The following is a 24,344-nucleotide window of genomic DNA, read 5'->3' as shown; positions in this document are numbered from 1 at the left end:
AGCTGATAACGTGAAAGATTTATAAACTTTGGTGGAAATAGTAGTAATCACATATTTAGGAATATGGAGAATAAAAAAGAACCAAGGAGGGCATACTTAATTTAATGTACTTAACCTCTGGAGTACTTTGTCAATATTCATTGATTTTGAGGATTGTGAAGAGGAGATTGATGTATGATAAACAATTTCAGAGATCACACATGATGATGGATATGTGGGAATGTAAAGGGTTACTATGTTGGCAATAAAACCACGCAAGAGTTACCATGCTTATGTTTACCAAATTCTGCAAGCTTTCTCCAGAATATTATACTGTAAAGGAAGTCTTATAAAATTATTAAAGTTAAGAATTTTAGCTGGTGCAGTTGTATTATGGAGTGTTATAAACATTTTAGTTGTAGACTGATGAATTATCTCATAAAATGCAGAAACGTTCAGTAACCTATCATGAATCCTCTTCTTTTTTTTTCCCCCAAATCCCTTCCCTTTACTTTATAAAGATGTGCAAGGCTATAAAACTTTCAAACTATTGCTGCTGAAAGTATTTTGTAGACGCAATCTTGCAAAAGAGAAATATAGAGAAGCATATTTGCAAGTGTTTAGTAGTATACAGCATGTATAAAAGCAGTTAAAATGAGAAAGTTGATAGAGATAGAAATTCAATTTGTGAATCTAAGTAGAATTTAAGTAGAAGTGGTTCCTTCATCTTTGGATACTTTAGACTAAATATGTATAAATGCAGGACATAAACCAGATATTCAAGCCGCCTTCAGAATACATCAAAGACTGAAAGAGGATTATGCAACTTTAATGATAGAATTGTAACAGAACCACAATGTGTGTATAAAAGTGAATTATTTGTATTTCTCGTGTTTATACTAATACACATATGTTTATGTTGACTTATCTACTGTATCTAATATAATTTTATTAAGTGCCCAGAAATGTAGGTTTGGTTCTTCTCCTCTAATACTTTTATTACAAAATTTAAATAAAACAGAAATGCTGATAAATAAGAAAATACTGCATAAATAAAGAAAAAAAGCATTTTGGGGACAATGGTGCATAAAAAGTCTTTTCCTGTTGAGATGGATAACCTTCCCCTCCTACGCAAACATACTCATCCTCAAAATACAATAGTTTTTACATTAGATTATTTTTCTTCAGAAAATTCTATCAATTTATTCTGAAATACATAAAGGAGTCATAATTCTCCAGTAATGGTTTTGGAAACTAATAAACCTGTAAGAATTACATATCATATTTTAGTTAAAATCAACTTTAAGAATTAATGTAAATTATTCTTGATAAATTTATGAATAGAGTATAATTGTAAGTAATTTAAGAGCCATCATGCATAGTTTCAAAAAAAAGTTAGCACCTAGATAATTTTATAGATATTCAGTGGTTCATGTATCTATTTCAGCCTTTTATTTTAGTTAAATTGCACAATAAAAGCTGCAGGGAAAAGGAGAAATAATATGAATGTTTAGAGAAAATTATAAAATCTACAGTCTATAAAATTACAACAAAATAGGGCTGGGGTTGTGGCTCAGTGGCAGAGTGCTTGCCTAGCATGTGTGAGGCACTGGGTTAGATTCTCAGCACCATGTATCAATAAATAAAATAAAGGTCCATTGGCAACTAAAAAAGAAAAAGAAACCCACCTAGTCTAAATCAATGTTAAAAAAATTACAACAAAATAAATTTGGCCAGTAATTTTTTTTTTACTTTAGTAATATGATTACATACAGTGTGCTCAATTACATAGCAATGTTAAATTAAGATATACAATACAATTTTTATAAATTTATAAGTATATTTTTTATGTCTTTATGATGTTTAGGCAGATACTATGTTTACATTTTTTTTTTAGTTGTAGTTGGACACAATACCTGTATCTTACTTATTTATTTTCATGTGGTGCTGAGAATTAAATCCAGCACCTCACATGTACTACGCAAGTGCTCTACTGCTGAGCCACAACCCCAGCCCCCAGATACTATATTTATTTGAAAAAATAATCCAATGGAATACTTAATATAATAGCATAAAGAAATTTGTAAGTGTTCATAATAAGTACCAGAGTATTTAGTACCATGTTTATGTCTGACTATTAAAGAGCATTTAAAAGAAATAATTTACACGGTAACATTTTAGTTTTAATTTAAGGTTTAACATTTTATTGTTGAGTGGGGAAATTTAAACATTATTTACATTTATTCTCTAATATTACCATTTGTAAATGAAACATTATATGTGTAGTCGATTATAGTTATTCTAATTTTCTCTTTTAAAATCTTATTACATTAAGTTTTAATTTACATAACAGCATAAATGTTTCTCTTAATATGATAAATTATTGGTTACAAAGAAAACGTGCTTACCATAGTTGTCTCTGCAATAGAACCAAAGCTGTTTATGAATATGTTGCATGTGACATTAACTGGAGGGCCTGAAAAAGAGATTAAAACATAAGAGCTGTTAAGATACCTATCTAAAAATATTTTCAAATATTTCTTGTTTCTTGTTATTAGTGGGAGAGAAAATGATTTCTTTGTCTACAAACAGATGCTCATAATTGAAGGTAACTATTCCATGAAGCAATCTGGATTGAGAATCCCAAGCTTCAAGATCTTTGAATAGTGATGCTGACCATCATATAAGGCTTTTGATTTCAATTTCCTTAAATATTAGGAGGTAAAATGTTAGGAGACAAATCTCTGATATTTTGTTTTCTTCCTAAAGTATGGAACTGGCATTTCTAGTTGGCCAGAGGTTTTAGAATATATATAATGAAGAATATAAGGAAAACAATGTATTTCTATGGAAGAGCAGTGTTCAATGGAAAAGTGATACATTCAGAATTTTACTAATAGTTGGGATCAGGATGCCTCATTTTATAGGAAATACACCCCAGCTCCTACCTCCACATCATGCCTCCAATAAGATAGCAGTAACTTCTTTGTAAAATTAAACTGTTTTAGGATTGACTTGTTCTTGTTTTTCTAAGACCTTAAGGTGCATCACTATGTAATTTGAGATCTATTTTATTTAAATAGACAATTGTATCTATAAACTTCCCTATTAAGCATTGCTTTTACTGTATCTGAGATTCTGGTATGATATATTTCCATCTTTCTTTGATTATAGGTATTTTAAAATTTTCCCCTTAATTTATTCAGTGATCCATTCATCATTCAAAAGCATCTCATTCAGTCTACACATATCTGTGTAGTTTCTGTAATTTTTCTTATTGATTTCTAATTTCATTTCATTATGAGCTGAAAAATGCAAGATTATTTCACTGTTTTGTATTTGATAAGATTGGCTCTATGGCCTACTAAATGATCAGCTTTGGAGAAAGTTCCTGTGAGTGGCTGATGAGAAAGTGTATTTAGTATTGCTGAATAAAATATTCAGTAGGTATCTGTTAAGTTTAATTGATCAATAATAAGTTTTAAATAGGATTTATCCTTGTTATTTTCTCTCTGGATGGCCTATTAGTGAGAGAAGTGTATTGAAATCCCCCCTATTATTGTATTGGAGTCCATCAGTCACTATATGTCTAGTAATGTTTATTTTGTCAAAATGGGTGCTGCCCTCACATTTGTAGCACAAATATTTACAACCCCATGTTCTTGTTGCATTGTTCCCTTTATCGATATATAATATCCTTCATTGTCTCTTCTAATAATAATTACAAGTCTGCTTTGTCTGATATGACAGTAGCTATATCTGATTGCTAGTAGAAGGAAAGTAATAAAGACCAGAGCTCAAGTTCATGAAATAGAAACTAAGAACAATACAAAGGGTCAATGAAATAAATAATTGTTTCTTTAAATAAAATAAGCATAAATTAAATCTCTAGCCAAACTAATAAAAAAGTGAAAAGACCCAAATTAATAATATTAGAGATGCAAATGGGGATATTAAAATAGACATAGTTGAAATTTAGAAGATCACTAGAGAATATTTTACAAACTTATATTTCAGTAAATTAGAAAATCTAGAAGAAATGGACAAATTTCTAGACATATACAACCTACCAAATCAGAATGATGAGGAGATAGAAAACCTGAATAGACAAATTACAAGCAATGAGATTTAAGCATTAATATAAAGCTTTCCAATAAAGAAAAGTCCAGGAACTGATGGATTCACAACTGAATTTTACAAGATCTTTAAAGAAGAACTGATGACAATTCTCCTAAAATTATTCCATGAAGTTGAACACTTTTAAACTTTGTGAAGTTGTATCATCCTGATATCAAAATTGGGTGAAGACACTTTCAAGAAAGAAAACACAGAACAATATCATTTATGAACATAGGTGCAAAACTCTCAATAAAATATTAGCAGATCAACATCGGATATACATTCAAAATATTATACACTGTGATCAAGTTGGTTTCATCTCATGCATGCAAGGATTGTCCAATATATGCAAACAGTACATGTAATTCACTATATAAATAAAATGAAGGACAAAAATCACATGGTTATCTCAGTGCATGCAGCAAAAGCCTTTGACAAAATTCATCATGCATTTATAATAAAAGCACTGAAAAAACTGCATATATTAGGAACTTCCACATAGTAAAGACTATATATGACAAGCCCAAAGCCAACATCAAAGTAAATGGGGAAAAACTGAAAGCATTTAAACTAATACTAGGCAAAGACAAGGGTGTCCAATCTCAACACTCTTATTCAATATAATTTTTGAAAGTTTAGTCAGAGTAATTAGAAAAGAGAACAGAGATACAAATAAGAAGGGAAGAATTCACTTAGAAAAACCTTAAAATATCTGCCAGAAGACTTTACAGATGATAAGCAATTCAACAAAATAGCAGGATACCAGCTCAGCATATAAAAAAATGTTGCAGGATACAAAATACATATCAATAACTTTCCTATACCCCAGTAATGAATCTGAGAGAGAAATCAGGAAAACAATTCCATTCACAGTACCTTTAAAAAATACCGAGAAATAAACCTAACAGAAGAAGTTAAAGATCACTGTAAGGAAAGTTATAGAACTCTGACCCACCTCTGCAGGGCCCAGGCACACAGCATGCCTGGTCCACCCCTCCCCTGGCAGGGCAGAGACTGCAAGAACCTAGCTTTTGGCACAAGACAGCCCCTTCTGACCAGCAGACTACCACGGGAGGTCAAGCCCAGTGGCCCAGACCCACCCATACCAGCCTCGGCAGGGCCCAGGCACATAGCATGCCTGGTCCACTCCTCCCCCATGGGGCAGAGACCACCAGAGCCTAGACTCTGGTGCAGTGCTGCCCCCTCTGACCAGCAGACTACCATAGAGCAGGAGCCGAGATCCAGCCCAGCCAGCACACATCAGCCCCTCGGAATCCAAGATCTCAGTAGGCAAGGTTCATCCCTTCCCCAGTGAGGCAGACACTGCCAGAGCCTAGCTTTTGATGCAGGACTGCCCCTTTTGACCAGCAGACTACTATGGAAAGTCAAGCCCAATGGCCCCTATCTACTCACTGCAACTTACGGCAGGTCCCAGATCCAGAATGTAGTAGCATCCACTGAGGGACACCAGCAGAGTCTGGAAGCCCAACATCAAGGTGAGGTACAGAAAATCTGTATGGGTACTACAAAAATATAGGGAAGAAACTGTAATATCTAAGGTCCACACTGCAAGAAAGGAAGACACATAGACAACATGAAAAAATAAGGGAGGAAAATGCCCCAAACAAACCAGGACCCTATAATAATTTAAAAAAAAAAAAAAAGAACCTATGGACAGTGAAGTTGATGAAATGTCAGAGAAGGAGTTCTGAAGGTTTATAATTAAAATTATCTGTGAATTAAAGAATGACCTAAACGAGCAAAAACAAGCAAAAAATGATCACTCCAACATGAGATAAGAGAGCAAATACAGGTAACAAAAGATTACTTCAAGAGAGAGAGAGAGACCCAGGGAAAAAAAAAACAGAAATTATTGAAATGAAGAATACAATAAAGCAAATAAAAAACTCAATAGAAAGCATAACCAACAGCCTAGATCACTTGGAAGAAAGAACGTTAGATAATGAAGACAAAGTATACAATCTGGAATATAAAGTTGACCACACAGTGAAGAAAGTTAGAAAATATGAACAGAACGTCCAAGAATTATTGGACAGCATCAAAAGACCAAATATAAGAGTTATTGGAATAGAGGAAGGCACAGAGTTTCATACCAAAGGAATGCACAACCTCTTCAATGAGATAATATCAGAAAATTTCCCAAGCATGAAGAACGAATTGGAAAACCAAATACAAGAGGCTTACAGGACACCAAATGTACAAAATTACAACACATCTATACCAAGACACATTATAATGAAAATGCCTAGCATACAGAATAAGGACAGAACCTTAAAAGCTGCAAGAGAGAGGAATTAGATCATATATAGGGGGAGACCAATTCTTATCTCAGCAGATTTTCCAACCCAGGCCCTCAAAGCCATGAGATCATGGAAAAACATATACCAAGCTCTGAAGAAAATAGATGCTAAACAAGAATCTTATATCCAGCAAAACTAAGTTTTAGACTTGATGATGAAATAAAAACCTTCCATGATAAACAAAAGTTTAAAGAATTTACAACTAGAAAGCCTGCACTACAGAACATCCTCAGCAAAGTATTCCAAGAGGAAATGAAAAACAATGATGAAAATCACAGGGAAGGTTTACACTAAAGGAAAATCTAACCAGAACAGAAACCAAGTCATGTTAAATACCAAAAATAAACAAAAATGGTTGGGGATACAATTCATGTCTCAATAATAACCCTGAATGTTAATGGCCTAAACTCACCAATCAAAAGACACAGACTAGAAGGTTGGATTAAAAAAAGCCCCAACAATATGCTGCCTCTAAGAAACTCATCTCATAGAAAAAGACATACACAGACTGAAGTTGAAGGGTTTGGAAAAATCATACAAATCACATGGACTGTGGAAGCAAGCAGTGGTTTCTATCCTCATATCAAATAAAGTAGACTTCAAACTAAAATCTATCAAAAAGGATAAAGAAGGATACTACATACTGCTCAAGGGAACCATACACTAACAAGACTTAACAATTATAAATATATATGCCCCAAACAATGGAGTAGCTACGTTCATCAAACAAACCCTTCTCAAGTTCAAGAGTCAAATAGACCACAACACAATAATTTTGGGTGACTTTCACACACCTCTTTCATTACTAGATAGACATTCCAAACAAAAGGTGAACAAAGAAAAACTATAGAACTAAATAATACAATCAAGTTTGACTTAACTGACATATATATATATAATATTCCAATCTTCAATGAGAGAATATATTTCTCAGCAGTACATGGATCCTTCTCTAAAATAGACCATATACTATTTCACAAAGCAACTCTTAGCAAATATAAGAAAAGTAGAGATTATACCCTGCATTCTATCAGACTATAATGGAATGAAATTAGAAATCAATGATAAAAAAGAAATAAAATCTACTCCAATACCTAGAGACTAAAAAATATGCTACTGAATGTACAGTGGGTTACAGAAGACATCAAGGAGGAGATTTTAACAGTCTTTAGAGGTGAATGAGAACACAGATACAACATACTGAAATCTGGGACACTATCTATGAAAGCAGTTCTAAGAGGAAAGTTCATTGCATGGAGTTCCTTCCCTAAAAGAAGAAAAAGTCAACAAATAAATGATTTAACACTACATCTCAAAGTCCTAGAAAAAGAAGAACAAATCAACACCAAAAGCAGCAGAAGACAGGAAATAATTAAAATTAGAGCTGAAAATCAATCAAAATTGAAATGAAAGAAACAATTGAAAAAATTGACAGAAGTTGGTTCATTGAAAAAATAAATAAAATTGACAGACACTTAGCCATGCTGAAGAAGAGAAGGAGATAGAAAACTCAAATCACTAACATATGTGATGAAAAAGAAAATATCACAACAGACACTACAGAAATATAGAAGATAATTAGAAATTATTTTGAAAACCTGTATTCCAATAAAATAGAAAATATTGAAGGCATCACCAAATTTCTAGAGTCATATAATTTTCCCAAATTGAATCAGGATGATATATACAATTTAAACAGGTCAGGTCAATTTCAAGAGACAAAATAGCAGACAAAATAGCCATCAAATGTCTACCAACCAAGAAAAGCCCAGGACTGGATGGATACACAGTCAAGTTCTACAAGACCTTTAAAGAAGAACTAATACTAATACTCTCCAATTTATTTCAGGAAATAAAAAAGAGGCAGCACTTCTAAACTCATTCTATGAGGCCAATATCACTCTGATTCCAAAACCAGGCAAAGACACATCAAAAAAAAAAAAAAAAAAAAAAAAAAAAAGAAGAAAGAAAGAAAATGAAAAAGAAAACTTCAGACCAATATCTCTAATGAACATAGATGCAAAAATCTCAATAAAATTCTGGCAAATAGAATACAAAAACATATCAAAAAGATTATGCACCATGATCAAGGAGGTTTCATCCCAGGGATGCAAGGTTGGTTAAACATACAGAAATCAATAAATGTAATTCATCACATCAGTAAACTTAAATATAAGAATCATATGATCATCTCAATAGATGCATAAAAAGCATTTGACAAAATACAGCACCCCTTTATGTTAAAAACACTAGAAAAACTAGGGATACAGGAACATATCTCAACATCGGAAAGGCTATCTATGGTAAGCTCCAGGCTAACATCAATCTAAATGGAGAAAAATTGAAGCATTCCCTCTAATAACTGGACCAAGACAGGGATGCCCTCTTTCAACACTTCTTTTGAACATAGATCTTGAAATACTTAGACAAAAGAAAGGGATACATATAGGAAGAAGAACTCAAATTGGCACTATTTGCTGATGATATGATTCTATACCTGAAAGACCCTAAATGTTCCACCAGAAAACTTCTAGAACTAGTAAATGAATTCAACAAAGTAGCAGGATATAAAATCAACCATAAATCAAAGGCATTTCTGTATATCAGTGACAGATCCTCAGAAAGGGAAATGAGGAAAACTACCTCATTCTCAATAGCTTCAAAAAATTAAATAAATTACTTGGGAATCAATGAAATAGGTGAAAGATCTATATAATGAAAATTATAGAACTCCAAAGAAAGAAGTCAAAGAAGACCTTAGAAGATGGAAAGATCTACCTTGCTCTTGGATAGGCAGAATTAGTATTATAAAAATGATCATACTTTCAAAAGCAATATACAGATTTAATGCAATTCTTATCAAAAGTCAAGTGACATTCCTCATAGAATTAGAAAAAGCAATCATGAAATTTATCTGGAAAAATAAGAGGTTCAGAATAGCTAAAGCAATCCTTAGCAGGAAGAGTAAAGCAGATGGCATTGCTATACCAGACCTTAAAATATACTACTGAGCAATAGTAACAAAAACAGCCTGGTATTGGCACCAAAACAGACTGGTAGACCAATGGTACAGAATAGAGGACACAGAGACTAACCCACAAAACAACAATTATCTTATATTAGACAAGGTGCTTAGAAGATGTATTGGAGAAAAGACAGCCTCTTCAACAAATGGTGCTGGGAAAACTGGAAATCCATATGCAACAAAATGAAATTAAACCCCTATCTCTCACCATTCACAAAACTCAACTCAAAATGAATCAAGGACTTAGGAATATAACCAGAGACCCTGCTTCTAATAGAAGAAAAAGTAAGCCCTAATCTCCATCATGTGGGATTAGGCCCCAACTTTGTTAATAAGACTCCTGTGGCACAAGAATTAAAATCAAGAATCAATAAATGGGATAGATTCAAACTAAAAATTTTCTTCTCAACAAAAGAAACAATCTGTGAGGTGAATAGAGATCCTACATCTTGGGAGCAAATCTTTACCCCTCAAACATCTGAAAGAGCACTAATCACTAGAGTATATAAAGAACTCAAAAAGCTAGACACCAAAGAAACAAATAACCCAATCAATAAATGGGCCAAGGACCTGAAGAGACACTTCTCAGAAGATGATATACAATCAATCAACAAATGCATGAAAAAAGTTCATCATCACTAGCAATTAGAGAAATGCAAATCAAAACCACTCTAAGATTTCATCTCCCTGCAGTCAGAATGGCAGCTAAATAAAGACAATAATAAGTGTTGGCAAGGATGTGGGGAAAAAGGTACACTCATACATTGCTGGTGGGACTGCAAATTGGTGCAGCCAATATGGAAAGCAATATGGAGATTTCTTGGAAAACTGGGAATGGAACCGCCATTTGACCCAGCTATCCCTCTCCTCGGTCTATACCCAAAGGACTTAAAAACAGCATACTACCGGGACGCAGCCACATCAATCTTTGTAGCAGCACAATTCATAATAGCTAAATTGTGGAACCAACCTAGATGCCCTTCAATAGATGAATGGATAAAAAAATGTGGCATATATACACAATAGTATATTACTCAGCAATAAAAGACAATAAAATCATGGCATTTGCAGGTAAATGGATGGAGTTTGAGAAGATAATGTTAAGTGAATTCAGCCAATCCCAAAAAACCAAATGCCAAATGTTTTCTTTGATATAAGGAAGCTGATTCATAGTGGGATAGGGAGAGGGAGCATGGGACGAATAGATGAACTCTAGAAAGGGCAGAGGGGTGGGAGGGGAAGGGAGGGGGCATGGGGTAATTAATGATGGTTGAATGTGATGATCATTATAATCCAAAGTACATGTAGGAAGACACAAATTGGTGTGAGTATACTATGTATACAACTAGAGATATGAAAAACTGAGCTCTATATATGTAATAAGAATTGTAATGCATTCCACTGTTATATATAAATAAAAATGAATAAATAAATATAAAAAAGAAAGTTATAGAACTCTGAAGAAGAAATTGAAATAGACCTTAAAAAATAAGATTTCCAATGTTCATGGATCAACAGAATTTATTTGTTAAAATTATACACTCCCCATCAAAATACCAATAACATTCTTCACATAACTAGAAAAAACAATTTTAAAGTTCATGTGGAAGCAAAAAAGACCCAGAATAGTCAAAGGACCAATCCTGGAGGTATTTTATTACAGGATTTTAAAATTATACTAAGAGTTATAATCACTAAAACACCATGGGACTGGCATAAAAACAGACCCTTAGACCAAAGGAACATAATAGGAGACACAAACACAAACCTATATACTTAGTCATCTGATTTTTAACAAAGATGCCAAGAATATACATTTGGAAACTGGATGTCCAAAAATAAAAGAATGAAAATTGGTTTCTTTCATGCTACACAAAAGTCAACTCAAAATGGGCCAAAGACCTAAGTATGAGACCAGAAACTCTACAGCTGGTGAAGGAAAATTAAGAGAAACTTCAACAAATAGGCTCAGGTAAAGACTTCCTGAATAAGATCTGTGTAGTTCAGGAAATAAGAATTAGTACATGGGTTGGGCACAGGGGCACACAGCTATAATCCCAGGATCTTGGGAAGCTAAGTTAGGAGGATTGCAAGTTCAAAGCCAGCCTCAGCAATTTAGTGAGGCCCTAAGCAACATAGCAAGACCCTGTCACAAAATAAAAAAGAAAGGCTGAGGATGTTGCTCAGTGGTTAAGTGCCCCTGGGTTCAATCCCTGGTACAGAAAAAAACAAAAGTAATTAGTACATGGGATGGCATCAAATTAAAAATCTTCTACAAAGTAAGGGAAACCATTAACACAGTGAAGAGACAACTTACAGAATGTGAGAAAAATCTTTGCTAGCTACTCTTCTGACAGAGGACTAGTATTCTGAATACATAAAGAACTCAAATAACTCAACATTTAAATATCAGATAACCCAATCAATAAATGTTCAAATGAACTGAATCAAGACATTTCTCAAAAGAAGTACAAATGGCCAACAGTTATATGAAAAAAATGTTCAATATGGAAACCAGTATGGAGGATTCTCAATAAATAAATAGACCTACCATATGATCCAGTTACACAACTCCTTAGTATTTATCCAAAAGATCTGAAGTCAGAATATTTTAGAGTTACATGCATATCCTTGTTTACTGCAGCTTGATTCACAATAGCCAAGTTATAATATCAGTCTAGGTGTCCATCAACAAATATGGACCAAGAAAAAACGTGTGTGTGTGTGTATGTATAGATATGTTCATGTGTGTGTGTGTGTGTGTGTGTGTGTGTGTGTTATCATATATAATAATATGGGTTTATTCATACATAAAGGAGAACCAAATTTTGCATTTTCAGGAAAATTAGAGAACCATAGAACATAATTTTGAGCAAATTCAGACTCAGATTGTGTCTCTCATATGTGGAAGCTAGAATAGAATAAAAGGAAATCTATGAAATTATAAGGGATACAACTAGGGTAAAGGCAGGGGATGAAGAAGAAGAAAGAGGAGAAAGTTTGTATTGGGTAGTAAAATTGTATTGGGCCATATTGGGGTAGTTAAATTGATCAATTTATATTTTCATGTATGCACAAATATGCCCCTTTTAAACTCATCATCCTGTGTAATAATATGCACCAAAAAAATTAAGAAGTAAACATTACAGATTCAGAATCTAAATTTCATATGGAAGTAAAAATAGCTTACAGTAGTCTCAGGTCTAAACTTTATTCTCTGTTTATCATATATATTTCTTGCCCATATATTAAAACACAGAAAAGTGCCATTTGATTATTGTTTGATTTGTATATTCTCTCCTTCAGAAATAGGAAGAGTGAATGAATTCATGCACAAAATCATAATTCTGAATTTTTAAGAAACTTACTTGAAAAAATATGCACGTATAAAAAGAATCATTTAAATATTTTTAAAAATATTGAAGTATAAAGCAATTTGGAAATAAGAGTCATTGTTGTTTTATATTATTGAGTCTCTTCAAGTGATACCAAAATATTTGGAATTTCCTTTATAAACCCATTGAAGTCCTTACGGATTCTTTATTATGGGAATGTAGGAACTAACATTACTTCATTGATAGGCAATAGCTTGGAGACAGAAAAATAGAAATTTATTGTAATAGTACAAGCAGGAGATAGAATGAATGTAGCCAAGCACAGTGGGTGGAGATATATAAAAAGAATGAAATAGATACATCACCATATGCTTAAAAGGAGCTGTGTTTTGCTGGGTGAGGTGGCACATGCCTATAATCCCAGCAGTTTGGGAGGCTGAGGCAGGAGGATCAAGAGTTCAAAGCCAGCCTCAGCAAAAGCAAGGTGCTAAGCAACTCATTGAGACTGTAAATATAATACAAAAAATGGCAGGGTATGTGGCTCAGTGGTTGAGTGCCCTGAGTTCAATCCCCTGTACCAAAAAAAAAAAAAAAAAAGATAATCTGCTCTACCCTTTTGATTTCTGGTCTATGTCAGATCAGGACAGCAATTTTGGAACAGTCTTTTTATCCCAGCTACTGATATGTATATTCAGGAGTACATTTGTAGAGAATAAAACTTAGAGAAGATTATAAATCTTGTATTGCCATTACAGAGACCACCTGTTCAGCAGTTCTTTGCCAATCTGTTACTTGTTGGTGCCAATGTGAAAGCTGTTATATCCATTCAATACACTACTATGTTTAGCAACAGAGCAAATAACTGCTATAGCATCCATATGGCAAATTGTGCTTTTAAATTGTTCATTACATTAGCCAATGTTGGCCTGAAAAACAAATGACAGTAATTTCAGATGTTTTCAACAGCAGGTTTTCTTTTAAATGTTCCTTTAAAAATAGAACATGACTTTTAAGTTTAGAGATGAAGAGAATGTAAAATATCAAAGTACAACACAAAGCCTTGGCAATGATGTAATTGTTATTAATACTGGGGAAAAATTGTTTCTCAGGAATATATAAAGCAAGCAAGCTAACAGACAACTCAAATGTTCAGTAAGAATAGTTCTAAGGAATTTTAAACATAAAGTTAAATTAAAACCTCACCATTTAAAAATCAGAGAATACAATGGAAGATTAAATTATAAAGATTCAATCTAGAGATTTGGTTTTAGAAAAATGTGCATGCATATTATAAGGAGAGATAGCATTTTGTTTATAATTGGCATATATATATATATATTAATTGGCATATATATTTTTTAATTGGCATATATATGTGTGTGTGTGTGTGTATATATATATATATATATATATATATATATATATATATATATATTCCAGATTTAGAATGATTTGTTAGATATCTTTAAAAGTTTATAAACAATGGCATAAAAGTAGAATTCAGTTTATATTTTTCCCTTTCTCTTTTCCTTCCCTTCTCTATTCTTCCTAGACATGCAGTCCTTAAGCCATCCAGGTAGCTAATTTAAGATAGTTTTCTGTGCTGGTAACAGCAAGGAGGTGAGCTCAGTAACCAAGTACAGGGGAAGCACATCTCTAGAGAAGGGTTATAAAGTACAAGAGTGTTGGAGACAGAGTGAGTGAGGAGTATGTTCCCATAATGGGGCAGCCATAAGATTATGGGTATGTTCCTGTTGGGACATCCTGGCATAAAGAGTCAGAATCTCAATAAGTCTCTACATAGAGAGATAAAACTGAGCAGGGTTTCAAAGTCCCACTAGAGCAAAAAGGGCATTTGTGCAGAAGAGGGAATAGCAGTAGACAAGGGAGATCCATTACATATTGATCAAATAAGTAATTATATTGAAGTAGATGGGAGCCAGGTTCCTTCTGTCAGATTAGGGAATTAAAATGTGGAAATTAGAAACTAGAATACATCTATGGTATTGGAGATATTGGTGTGGATTCATGGTCTCCCATAGGTAATAGAAAAGTAAATATAGATGTAAATTTGTTTGTGTACATATATGTATATGTGTGTATCTGTGTGCATTTGTGTGTGAATATATGCTTATATATTTATGCTATCTATAGATATATCCTGGAAGAAACCAAGGTAAGTAATCAAAGTGAATCTAACCAGTAATGGTAAAAATCAACAAAATCCACCATATGATGAGATGCAATCTGTGATATTTTTGCCAAGATGTGATTTCATGTAGTTTCTAGATCAAATCATGAGAAAACATTTGACAAATGCATTCTGATAAATAGCTAGGTAATATTTTTAAAATGCCAAAATCATGTAAGTCACAGAAAAACATGAAGTGATGGTTCAATTCAGAGACAATGATTCTTTTGTTATGAAAGCTGAAATAGGATCCATGCTAATTTGCTTGTTTTAAAGGTTTTGTAGGAGAACATACTCATTTATACTAATAAATATTTCAGTGTTAGGACCTCATATCAAAAACCCAGAGTAGCTCAGGGGAAAAAACATAATTTTTTTATATTCTTCCTGTAGTTCTTCTGTTTGTGTGAGGTTGTTTTTTTAAAAAAAAATCAGTACAGAACGAATGATTTAGAAATAATCATACAAAAACTAAAAATATATAGTTAAGAATCTGACTTTCAACATATGAAGTGAACATTTATTGTTTTAGAAGTGTTTATTATTCAAGAGCTGCTTCTTGTCAAAATGACCTGGTGTTATATAAACATTCAAATAGAAACATACAGTAAAAAAAATTGTGAATTATTTTATTAAAGAGTAATAGTGTCTTGATAGATAAGAACAGTTAAAAGGATAAAGGATCATTTTAAAATGCTTTTGTTTACCCTGAAAAACATATGGGTAGGAAATGAGTTTAGGTATATATGCCATCTAGTGTATAGAATGGGCTATAGTAGAAGAGACTACTGGACAGACTAGATTTGTTATGTAGGGAGAAAGGGATTAATAAAGAGAAACATTACAGGTGGAAAGACAAATCACATTGTGAGGACAAACAAAAATTAATTGTAGATAAAAAGAGACAGAATAAGAAAATTTAATTTAAAATTTCAATAAACATGTGGGAGGAATTGATAATCAGGTGACTGCTAAGAGTCAAGTTAGGGTCCAAGTTGAACATCAAAGAATAACTGAAAGGCCAAAGATTAAGGTCAAAGAAAAGAAGTAAAATACAGGAATGACTGGTATTCTAGTAAAACAATATTTTATTGTCTTACTTGGTTTTGTTTTGTTAAAACTGCTTCCGTTTTCAATGACACCTAGAAACTTTTATTTTTAAGACGGACTTGAATAGTTTTCCTTCTCCCTGGAGATATGAAAATGATATTATTGAATAAAAATAAGAATAAAGTATCATATCAAGGAGAATGGGAAGAAACTCATAATTAGTTTAAAGATATAAAATTTAGAATGCAGATAAACATGGTTGACAGATGAAATGGAGCAAAAAATAATATAAATGCAGTCAAAGACTACAGGGAGAAGGAAAGGAGTAAAGAGTTAAGAAGGGGCCCACGAAAAGGAAATGGCCATCTGTCTCAGAATTTCCCTCCTGTTTTTAATTTTCATCTGTATTCCTATTGAGCAAGGGTGGCCTGGTATTTTAGCACTAAGGGTTTGTTTGTTTGTTTGTTTGTTTTGTTTTCAGAATAAGTCTATGTTTTTCAGGCAGATTTCAAACTTGTGAACTCAAGTGATCCTTCTATCTCAGCCTCCTGAATATCTAGGACTGCAGGTATGTGCCACTATTTCTGGCTTTTTATGGGATTTAAAAATTTTTTTTTTAAGGAAATAATTTCATTGACAATTAGGACAAAATGATACTTGTCAGTACCTCAAATCATGTCTGTGTGAGATTGTTTAAAATCAAAGCTAAAGTCTTCTAATTTGACAAACCTAGTCAAAACTCAACACTCAATTAAAGCTCTGGTCAAGGCAATACGGTTTTAGTTAGATTTTCTCTTTCAAGAGAAAGAAAGAAAAATTGCCCTGCTCCATGCACACCCAACCACACATACACACACACTCTTTCCCTTGCACTCATGCACACACATACAGAGAACAAACAAAATCTTTATTAGCACCCATGCAAAACAACCCAATCCTTTCTGAACTTCAGAGCTCTCTGTTACATATAAGAAAAATAGTGGTTTAAGGAAAGTGAAGAATATAAATAAATATAGTTGTTCCTGCAAAAAGAAAGAAAAAAATTGTAGAGAAGAAAAACATAAGTGTTAGGATGAAATGAAAGAGAAGTATTGAACTAGCAGTCCAGTTTCAGCAAAGAATCTCATGATACATGTGTTGTGAAAGGCTAAGAACAATCAAACAGATTAGAGTAAGTACTATCAGGAGCAACCAATTTCATTTTTGATATGTGGCTCAAAGAAATGGAACAGTGCATAAAGGAGTGTTAAAACAAGGAGCTACTGCTTTTCATCACTGACATTTTTGGACAATTTTAGTTTTTACAAAACATAAAATAGCACCTGTGTGGACACCTGTAACACAACCACCATGACTACACATTTCGTGAAATGGTTTAGGATAAAGGGGATTGTGAAGAGACCAAAATGCAATTGCAGAGTCAGAATGTCTGCAGGCATTCCAAAAGTCTAGAAATTATAATATGTATTAGCAAGTCAGGATGTAGAGGATGCATCTGCTTAACTGCAGAGGAAAAGGACAAAGAGTTGAAGGGTTTAAGGGGAATGTGTTAGAAACAATGATAGATGAAGAGATCAAGTTCATTTTCAACAAATGAAGAGTTACTTTGGAGAAATAACACAAAAATAATGCCAGGATAAGCAATAATTTCCTAAAGAAAACTGTCTAAATTTAGAAAAAAAGGATATATATATAAAGGAGCAGAAATCAAAATGGAATTCGATTTACAGTGCTAAATATCAGTAGGCAGAGGAACAATATCTGCAAACCTCTGAGCTAGAATTGTATAACTTGATAATTGTGTAAAATGTCTTCAATGTCAAATGCATTTAAAAAGAAGTTATCCTGGAATATTATTCAATGATAGAAAGGAATGAACTATTAAGCCATGAAAAAACTTGGAGGATCCTTAAAACCATATTGCTAAGTGAAACAAACCAATTTGAAAAGCCTACACATTGTATGATTCTAATTATTTGACATTCTGGAAAAGGCAAAATTCTATAGGTGATAAAAAGATCAGTGGTTGCTAGAGGTTGGGGCAAATGAAGGAAGGAGGAAGAGAGCAATATTTATAGTTCAAGCTCAGATTTTTAGGGCAGTGAAAGAAACTATATTGTATGATATAAATATGGTGGACACATGTTGTTATTCTTTTGTCAAAACCTGTAAAACTGTACAATACAAAGTATGTGCCCTAATGTAAATCAGGGACTCTAGTTAATAATAATGAACCAATATTTGTTCATCAATTATAATTAATGAATCACATTAACAGAAGATAATAGGGCAAACTTTGGGGGTAGTGATATGTGCACTTTGTAATCATTTGTTGTGTAAAATTAAAGCTGCTCTAAGTGTCTATTAAACAAAAAGATTATCAAACCAAAGCTCAGAAAATATATAAATCATTCTCCTGTCCTGAAAATAAAAAAAGTATTTTATTTCATTGTTTTTTCTTATTGTCATTGTTGATGGTAATGTGGGGGAGACCAGGTAGAAATAAAACATAAACACTTAAATATAGGGTGTGTGTGTGTGTGTGTGTGTGTGTGTGTGTGTGTGTCTACCCTTTAACTCCTCTGGCTCTCCAAGTTGGTAACACCACTGGCACCATTGGATTGTGCTGACCCATGGGCTGTACAGACTGTGGTTTCTGCCTAATGATGTGGTGCCTTCTCATCTCTCACTGTGCCTCTTCCATTTTTGTTCTTTCCTAAACAAGAGTTTCAAAAAGATTTTTCAATTACAAGAAAGAAATGGTGACATTTAGATGTTATTTTCATATTTTAAAAAAGAAATGACTGTTTTTATATATACCATTTCTCCTCAAGCCCCAATTGTTGAAATAATATTTTTTTGTAAAACTTTAATTTCTCTTGATTGATTAGCTAGTTTAATGGAATATGGAACCTTGATAATTCTTTTTATTAATTCCCAGATCATTTCTAAAACAATTTATCATTATTAAACACCTTTGTTATAATAGTTTTAAAAATCATTATGCTTGATAGGACTTAAGATATAGCAGAAACTTGAAGTGCTTTTTGTATTCTTGTCAGATTATCTTTAAAGCACTGTATCTTTATTGGAGAAAACAGACTCTCAGAAATTTTTAAGATGAATTGAGACTATTCTAAAAGGGAAGAGAACAGATTAACCAATGGAAAAGAAAGATGGTGTTAGTGAGTTAGCCACCCTATTATTTTGATTTCCTTTAGTAATTTTTTCTAAAAATAGCTCATATTTATATTTAATTATTTAATAAACTAATGTTTTTTCATAGAAGAGGCTATTCTATTTGTGCTAAGTACCAATTTAAGATACTTTAAGAAATGTTTATTCCTATATTTTTATGGAACATTTTAATAATATTAAAAAAAATTTAATCTTAAGCAGAGGTAAGATTTTTAAAAGGTATACATTTCTTAGAGAATTGACACAAAGCAACACAAATATAATTCTGGTTAAATAAAAAAAAAAGTCTAATGGATGTGGTGGTACCTATCTGTAATCCCAGTGGCTTGGGAGGCTGAGGCAGGAGGATTGCAATCACAAGGCCAACCTTAGTAACTTAACAGTACCCTGTCTCAAAATAAAATATAAAAAGGGCTGGAGATGTGGCTCACTGGGTAAGCACCCCTGGTACCAAAAATAAAAAAAAATTAAAAAAAGAGAGAAAAAAGAAAGAAAAAAAGGCTACATTCAAAACATAAGAAAAGAATAAAATCAAAGTTACATTTGAATAGCATCATTTTATGTTTTTAATAAAAGGCCTATAAGATAAATTCACTTTCAATATAAAGATATTTATGAAAACAATCACACATCTATAACTAGTATTCCAGAAATAAACCTCATCATAATGTATACAAGGCTGGAATAATTATTATATTTCAATGCTGATAATTTGAAAGGCAAAATGTTATATCATTATTGTTATAACTTGTAGTTTACTAACAGCTAATAAGGTTGGAAATTCCTTTTTATTTTCATTAACTGTCTGATAATGTCAATATTAAGATTTTATGTTTGTCTTCTACAAAATTTATAAATTTCAGGGAGGTCTAACATGCAGTTTTACCTCCAGTGCTTTTATATTTGATAAGCACTTTCCTATGGACTAATTAATTATCTAGGTAAATTATTTGCTAGGTTTCTCTTTTTTTGTCATTAACATCTTTAATGCTGAGAGGCAGAGCCGCCCCCTCCCCCTGTGCCGGCAAGGTAGAGGGAACTGTGACCACCCACAGAACAGGCCCAGCGGCCTGCTGAGGGGCAGAGCCGCCCCCCACCCCCCGCGCCTGCCAGGTAGGCGGAACTGTGACCACTGACAGAAAAGACCCAGTGGCCCGCGGAGGGGCAGAGCTTCCAATCACTCCTGCACGGTAGGCGGGCCTGCGACCCACCGGCAGAAGAGGAGCAGCGGCCTGCTGAGAGGCAGAGCCGCCCCCTCCCCCGCGCGCCTGCAAGGTAGACGGAACTGTGACCACCATCAGAACAGGTCAGACCTGCAACCGAGAGACAGAACAGGCCCAGTGGCCTGAGGAAGGGTAGAGCTGCGCCCCCCCCCCCCCCGCGCCTGCAAGGTAGGCGGACCTGCGACCCACTGGCAGTACAGCCCCAGAGGCCTGCAGAGGGGCAGTGCCGCTGCCTGCGCCTGCAAAGTAGGCAGAACTGTGACCACCGACAGAACAAGCCTAGCGACCCGCAGAGGGACAGAGCCGCCGCCCACGCCTGCAAGGTCGGCAGACCTGCTACCGACCGGCAGAGCAGGCCCACCGGCCTGCTGGCGTGGTAGGCACATTGCCACAATTGGAGGAGGGGCAGAGCCGCCGCCCGCGCCTGCGAGGGAGACTTTGCAACTATACAAGACCAATATAAATATATAGGGGAAAATTCAATAGCACAACAGTTTCACCAAGTAGAAAGGAACGCGAACAGTATGAAGAGACAAGGAAAGAAAGGACCACAAGCATTGCAGGTCAACTCAACGTTAGAAGAGGTAATAGCTGCAGCAGATGGAATGTCAGATAAAGAATTCAGGATATACATGCTTCAGATGATCTGGAGTCTCAAGGAAGACATCAGACAGCAAAATCAGACAATGAAAGATCACTTCAACAATGAATTACATAAACAAATCCAAGAAGCAAAAGATCAACTATACAGGGAAATAGAGGTTATAAAAAACAAACAAACAGAAATCCTAGAAATGCAGGAAGCAATAAGCCAACTTAAAAACTCAATTGAGAATACTACCAGCAGAGTAGAACACTTAGAAGACAGAACATCAGACAATGAAGATAAAGTATTTCAACTTGAAAAGAACATAGACAGCTCAGCAAGACTGTTAAGAAACCATGAGCAGAACATCCAAGAAATATGGGATAACATCAAGAGACCAAATTTAAGAGTCATTGGGATACAGGAAGGGACAGAGTTTCAAACCAAAGGAATGAGCAATCTATTCAATGAAATAATACGAGAAAACTTCCCAGACTTGAAGAATGAGACAGAACCCCAAATCCTAGAAGCCTACAGGACGCCGAATGTGCAAAATCATAAGAGACCCACACCTAGACACATTATAATGAAGATGTCCAACATACAGAATAAGGAGAGAATTTTAAAAGCTACAAGAGAAAGGAAGCAGATCACATTTAGGGGTAAGCCAATCAGGATAACAGCTGATCTTTCAACACAGACTCTGAAAGCTAGAAGATCCTGGAATAACATATTTCAAACACTGAAAGAAAATGGGTTCCAACCAAGAATTGTGTTTCCAGCGAAATTAAGCTTCAGGATGGAAGATGAAATTAAAACCTTCCACGATAAACAAAAGTTAAAAGAATTTGCAGCTAGAAAACCATCACTTCAAAACATCCTTGGCAAAACATTACAGGAAGAGGAAATGGAAAATAACAATGAAAACCAACAATGGGAGGTAGGACACTAAAGGGGGGAAAATAATCAAAGTATAAAACAAACCATGTTTAGTAACATAAATAAACAAATATGGCTGGAAGAACAACCCATATCTCAATAATAACCCTAAATGTTAATGGCTTAAACTCACCAATCAAGAGACACAGGCTAGTAGAATGGATCACAAAACAAGACCCAACAATATGCTGCCTACAGGAGACGCATTTGATAGGAAAAGACATACATAGGCTGAAGGTGAAAGGTTGGGAAAAATCATATCACTCATATGGACTTCGGAAACAAGCAGGAGTATCCATACTCATATCAAATAAAATAGATTTCAAGCCAAAGTTAATCAAAAGGGATAAAGAGGGACACTACATACTGCTCAAGGGAACCATACACCAACAAGACATAACAATCATAAATATATATGCCCCAAACAATGGTGCAGCTATGTTCATCAAACAAACTCTTCTCAAGTTCAAGAGTCTAATAGACCACCATACAATAATCATGGGAGACTTCAACACACCTCTATCACCACTGGAAAGATCTTCCAAACAAAAGTTGAATAAGGAAACTATAGAACTCAATAACACAATTAATAACCTAGACTTAATTGACATATATAGAATATACCACCCAACATCAAACAGTTACACTTTTTTCTCAGCAGCACATGGATCCTTCTCAAAAATAGATCATATATTATGTCACAGGGAAACTCTTAGACAATATAAAGGAGTAGAGATAATACCATGCATCCTATCTGATCATAATGGAATGTAACTGAAAATCAACGATAAAAGAAGGAAGGAAAAAGAATACATCACTTGGAGAATGAACAATAGGTTACTGAATGATCAATGGGTTATAGAAGACATCAAGGAGGAAATTAAAAAATTCTTAGAGATTAATGAAAACACAGACACAACATATCGGAATCTATGGGACACATTGAAAGCAGTTCTAAGAGGAAAATTCATTGCTTGGAGTTCATTCCTTAAAAAAAGAAAAAACCAACAAATAAATGATCTCATACTTCATCTCAAAATCCTAGAAAAAGAAGAGCAAAACAACAGCAAAAGAAGTAGAAGGCAAGAAATAATTAAAATCAGAGCTGAAATTAATGAAATTGAAACAAAAGAAACAATTGAAAAAATTGACAAAACTAAAAGTTGGTTCTTTGAAAAAATAAACAAAATCGACAGACCCTTAGCCATGCAAGCGAAGAGAAGAAGAGAGAGAACTCAAATCACTAACATACGGGATGAAAGAGGCAATATCACAACAGACACTTCAGAAATACAGAAGATAATCAAAAATTATTTTGAATCCTTATACTCCAATAAATTAGAAGATAGTGAAGGCATAGATAAATTTCTTAAGTCATATGATCTGCCCAGATTGAGTCAGGAGGATATAGACAACCTAAACAGACCAATATCAATTGAGGAAATAGAAGAAACCATCAAAAGACTACCAACTAAGAAAAGCCCAGAACCGGATGGGTATACAGCAGAGTTTTACAAAACCTTTAAAGAGGAACTAATACCAATACTTTTCAAGCTACTTCGGGAAATAGAAAAAGAGGGAGAACTTCCAAATTCATTCTACGAGGCCAACATCACCCTGATACCTAAACCAGACAAAGACACTTCAAAGAAAGAAAACTACAGACCAATATCTCTAATGAACCTAGATGCAAAAATCCTCAATAAAATTCTGGCCACTCGGATACAAAAACATATCAAAAAAATTGTGCACCATGATCAAGTAGGATTCATCCCTGGGATGCAAGGCTGGTTCAATATACGGAAATCAATAAATATTATTCACCACATCAATAGACTTAAAAATAAGAACCATATGATCATCTCGATAGATGCGGAAAAAGCATTCGACAAAGTACAGCATCCCTTTATGTTCAAAACTCTAGAAAAACTAGGGATAACAGGAACATACCTCAATATTGTAAAAGCAATCTATGCTAAGCCTCAGGCTAGCATCATTCTGAATGGAGAAAAATTGAAGGTATTCCCTCTAAAATCTGGAACAAGACAGGGATGCCCTCTCTCACCACTTCTGTTCAACATAGTTCTCGAAACACTGGCCAGAGCAATTAGACAGACGAAAGAAATTAAAGGCATCAAAATAGGAAAAGAAGAACTTAAATTATCACTATTTGCAGATGACATGATTCTATACCTAGCAGACCCAAAAGGGTCTACAAAGAAACTATTAGAGCTAATTAATGAATTCAGCAAAGTGGCAGGATATAAAATCAACACGCATAAATCAAAGGCATTCCTGTATATCAGCGACAAATCCTCTGAAATGGAAATGAGGACAACCACTCCATTCACAATATCTTCAAAAAAAAATAAAATACT

The 24,344-nt window shown here is 34.0% G+C and overlaps 1 protein-coding gene across 2 annotated transcripts in view; it reads right to left on the bottom strand.

The window, feature by feature from the left end:
- Positions 1-24,344, bottom strand: part of Glra3 (glycine receptor alpha 3) — a 170,744-nt gene that overhangs the window by 95,141 nt on the left and 51,259 nt on the right. For both annotated transcript variants that reach the window (XM_027927103.3, XM_027927105.3), the window contains exon 3: positions 2,388-2,455. In XM_027927103.3, the coding sequence (XP_027782904.3) occupies positions 2,388-2,455 (68 nt within the window). The remainder of the gene's footprint in view (positions 1-2,387; positions 2,456-24,344) is intronic.

The sequence above is a fragment of the Marmota flaviventris genome, chromosome 3, assembly GCF_047511675.1.
Source record: "Marmota flaviventris isolate mMarFla1 chromosome 3, mMarFla1.hap1, whole genome shotgun sequence".
NCBI classification, from domain to species: Eukaryota; Metazoa; Chordata; class Mammalia; order Rodentia; family Sciuridae; genus Marmota; species Marmota flaviventris.
The sequence above is the reverse complement of the archived record's forward strand: the minus strand, read 5'-3'. Positions and strand labels throughout refer to the sequence as shown.